General features: G+C 39.4%; 1 protein-coding gene across 1 annotated transcript; it reads right to left on the bottom strand.

The window, feature by feature from the left end:
- Positions 3,542-4,081, bottom strand: LOC107636545. Its single transcript, XM_016340045.1, has one exon. The coding sequence runs from the start codon at positions 4,079-4,081 to the stop codon at positions 3,542-3,544; it is 540 nt and encodes a 179-aa protein (XP_016195531.1).

Genomic DNA, 4,755 nt, shown 5'->3' on the forward strand with positions numbered 1-4,755 from the left:
AAGAAAAGTAATTGCCAATAACGTCCTCGAAGCCATCATAGCCCACGTTAACTAAGTTAACGTGAACTCTAACGTGGAAGAAAGAAAGTAGAGCCAACGTTAGTGACACTCACCTTTGTCACTAACGTTGGGCCAAGCTCATAAGTGGCCACGTTAAGAGCCACGTTAACTCAGTTAACGTGGACTCTAATGTTGGGAAGCAAAAGAGAAGCCAACGTTAGTGACACTCACCTTTGTCACTAACGTTGGGGTGAACCCACACAAGCCACTATGAGCAACGTTAACTCCCACATTAACTTAGTTAACGTGGAAGCTAACATGGATAAGAGAGATGATGAGCCAATGTTAGTGACACTTACCTTTGTCACTAACGTTGGGGTGAACCCACACAAGCCACTATGAGCAACGTTAACTCCCACATTAACTTAGTTAACGTGGAAGCTAACATGGATAAGAGAGATGATGAGCCAATGTTAGTGACACTCACCTTTGTTACTAATGTTGGAGATGGCTAGCATTACTACGTTAGAAGCCACGTTAACCTAGTTAACGTGGACTCTAACGTGGGAAGTAGGGGCACATTGGAATGTTAGTGACAAAGGTAAGTGTCACTAACGTTCTCGAAGGATTGACAAGCTTACGTTAAGAGCCACGTTAACTAAGTTAACGTGGACTCTAACGTAGGGGGAAGGGAAGTCTCTCAACGTTATTGGAAAAGGTGAGTCCCAATAACGTGTGCGAAGGATCAACACAATGAGCCATGTTAACTCCCATGTTAACTTAGTCAACGTGGAAGCTAACGTGGAGAAAGCATGTGATCGCCAATGTTAGTGACACTTACCTTTGTCACTAACGTTGGCCAAGCCACAATGAGCCATGTTAACTCCCATGTTAACTTAGTCAACGTGGAAGCTAACGTGGAGAAAGCATGTGATCCCCAATGTTAGTGACACTCACCTTTGTCACTAACGTTGGCCAAGCCACAATGAGCCATGTTAACTCCCATGTTAACTTAGTCAACGTGGAAGCTAACGTGGAGAAAGCATGTGATCCCCAATGTTAGTGACACTCACCTTTGTTACTAATGTTGGAGATGGCTAGCATTACTACGTTAGAAGCCACGTTAACCTAGTTAACGTGGACTCTAACGTGGGAAGTAGGGGCACATTGGAATGTTAGTGACAAAGGTAAGTGCCACTAACGTTCTCGAACCCACACTCTCACTTAACGTTAACGCCACTAACGTCCTGAGCTAAACACCCTGCCTACTCCACACTTTCTCTCTGCAAGTAAAGCTAAGCCCATTACAGAGGATAACTACTTCAAACTCAAGATCCAAAGGCCCATAACCAAGACTTGAAGAACCAACTAGAAGATCAGAAGAGTAGTATATATAGGGGTAGTTTTGAATTAGAAAGAAAAAGCTTTTTGGGGGATTGGAAATTGGGAACTACTCTCCGTATAATTTACTTTCTCTGCACTTCTAGTTCTAGTTTTCATGATGTATTCTCCATCTTTGTTTTCCATTTCCAGAGCTATGAACAACTAAACCCCTTTTATTGGGTTAGGGAGCTCTGTTGTAATTTGATGGATCAATACTAATTTTCATTACTCTTCTTCTATCTTTTCTCTTGATTTTACTAGAAAGCTTTCAATCTTCATCCAATTGGATAGTTATCTTGGAAAAGAAGCTATTCATACTTGGATCTCTTCTGAACCCTGGAAGAGGAATGAAGAGATCATGCTAGAAATGCTTTCTCATGTTGGACCAAATTGGGTTTGGTTGGGTATGGTGACTATAATCCTACCAACACTTGATTTGGGAATGCATGTGGTATAACCAGTGACCATACTTCATCTCTTCTCATGAGCAATTGACCAAGGAATTGGCTATTGATCAAGATTTGAGAGATTGAATTACCAAGGAATTGGAATTCGATCACTTAAGATTGCCAAGGAGATCAATGAATGCATTAATTGAGGAAGAGATGAAAATGAACTTGATCCGGAGAATGCAACATCTCCTAAGCCCAATGAATCCCCATTTCTAATCTTACCCATTCTCTTTAATTTCTGCAATTTACTTTTATGAGCATCTTCCCCATTCCCATTTAAGATTCTGCAATTTACTTTCCGCCATTTATATTCAGCTCTTTATTTCCAGCAATTTACATTTTCTGCTATTTACTTTCCCGCCATTTAATTTCCTGCAACTCTCAAACCAAATTCTGCTTCGCTCAACTAGAACATTCCTCTAATTAAAGTTGCTTGACCAATCAATCCCTGTGGGATTCGACCTCACTCTCTTGTGAGTTTTTACTTGACGACAATTCGGTATACTTGCCGAAGGAAAAGTGTTGAGAGACAAGTTTCCATGCTATCAGCTTCCTTGCCTTGTTTTCTTGGCCTTAAGTAGCGCTCGAATAGTGAGCGCTGAGCTCTTTGAGAGACCGCTATTGCTCATCTCCTTTTATGTGCCATGCTTTTCTTTCCTTTGGCTACGCTTCATAGGCCACGCTTTCTTGTTTCTTTCTTTTCTTCACCTACAAGTAATTAAAACAACCAATCAAAGTATCACCAAATTCACAAGGTTTATAAATCATTCAAAAACCAATTAATTTTAGCTTAAACCTCATGATTTAGTGTCAAATAAAGGGTGGTTGATTGATTCAACAAAACCATGCAATTCCACTCCAAACCACTTACTTACAATGCAAGAAAGTGCATAAAACCTAATGAAACATGTGAAAAATGCTTGAAAAGCTAGCATAAGATGACTTGTCATCACCCTTCCATTATTGCTTCTTGAATTAAGTCCCTGAAACGGACACAACTGTTAGTCAAGTGACTTGTTACTTGATGAAACTTATAGTAAGGTTTTCCTTTTAAATCTTTCACAGAAAGCAAAGTTCTGCCCTCAGGTAAAATTAATTGTTTATCTTTAAGCAACACATCGAAAATCTGATTAGAATTTGAAATATCAAAACTATACTTCTTTCCACTTTTCAGTTTTGAATCATTCGACTTTTTACTACTTGGCAGTTTCTTCAACAAAGAGCAAACATATGGTGGGCCTTTCTTAAGTTCGGCCAAATCGACTTCTGTTTCGAAATCGAATTCCTCTTCGGAAGTCTCCATTGTTACATAAGCAACTTTTTCTTTTTGAGTAAAAGGTTTAATCTTCGACCTTTGTTCACTCCTATATTTTTCTTTTTCTTTTTTCATAAGTTCAGTCTGTCGAACCTTTTCAGCCAGATGGGCAAAATCGGGAATATGCACATTAAGCAGTTTTCTGCGCATATAAAATCCTAACCCCATAGTTGCTATTTTCACTATCTCATTCTCAGGTAATGACACATAGCATCTACTTCTAGAATTTTTTGAAACGTATTAAATAATCATCAATGGTCTCACCATCTTCACGTTTCAAAGCCACCAGATCGGTAATTGCTACGTTCATTTCACCTCGATAAAACTGAGTGTGAAAAGTAGTCTCTAACTGATTCCATGTTGTAATCAAATTTGGTCTAAGATTTGAGAACTAAGTAAATGCATTCTTTGTCAATGATGAAGGAAAAAATTTCATTTTCAAATTTTCATCATTAGCTAAATTCCCGATTTCAACCAAATAACGAGCAATATGTTCAGTAGTTGATTCTCCAACTTCACCAGCGAATTTTGTGGTTATCTTCGGATTTTTCACTCCTCTCGGCACTTCTGCCATTTGGACCACTTTGGGAAAAGCAGACACAAAATGCGGTTGATTCATAAATCCAACATTCAACCCAACCCGATTTAATACTTCTTCTACAATTCTAGTGACTTGATAGCGTTCACCACCACGCAATCTGGCTAAAAAGTCATTAGCATTTTGACCTCGGGGAACTACGTGAGGATTTTCTCGATTTGGGATATTGTTTTTATTTTGTAAAATATTTTTCATCCCTTCATTATTTCCCCTAGCATTATGCCTCTCACCTTCATCATAATCAACAATTCGAGCAATCCTCTCGACTTGTCTAGCAAGACGCTCGAATTTTGACTCATGATCAACCATCATGGGATTCAGAATTGTAGTCATTTGCTGAGTCAACAAATTGACCAAATCATGGTGACTTTCCTCCACTTGTTATCGATATACTACCATCGAATTTGTAGCATTCGAAATGGAGCCCATAGTATAATCACGAGAATACTCTAAGTGCTGTTGTGGGTTTTGAATATTATTCACTCCATTTACATTCCCAAAGCGGACAGATGGCACAAAACCACCCACCGGTGGGGTATAACCAGGAGGAAGACCATAAGGGGACCAACCAACGGTTAATGGAGGCTGATAGGGTGGCACAGGGCCACGTGGACGAATATTACGTCCAACATTCCCAGTTTGAATAGTCATAATGAGTATACTTTCAGTTCCAATTACACCTTCCGAACGTGAAGATACGTCGGCTTGTTGCATGGACACTGGTATGCTATCATTGATGGACGAACCACCATTCACATTCGATAATTCATCAGCCATGTGAATGATCTTCCCACTTCGTAATCGCATACACTAAAAATTACTGGGAAAATATTTATTTGACACACTTCGATTTAAAAACTGTCCCATTGGGCATGCTAAATTGCTTCGTCGATTTTTAGCAAATCTATGGTGGTTCGATATCTAATGGTCTGGGAGCGAAACTTACTCCTCTGTGCAAGTACCAGTTCTCTAAAAGTACATCAAAGCGTCTTCGATTAGACCAATAT

The sequence above is a fragment of the Arachis ipaensis genome, chromosome B04 (assembly GCF_000816755.2).
Source record: "Arachis ipaensis cultivar K30076 chromosome B04, Araip1.1, whole genome shotgun sequence".
Lineage (NCBI taxonomy): Eukaryota > Viridiplantae > Streptophyta > Magnoliopsida > Fabales > Fabaceae > Arachis > Arachis ipaensis.

Excerpts from the sequence above, each read along its gene's own strand:
- LOC107636545 (XM_016340045.1), bottom strand. The coding sequence starts at position 4,081 with ATGACTACAATTCTGAATCCCATGATGGTTGATCATGAGTCAAAATTC.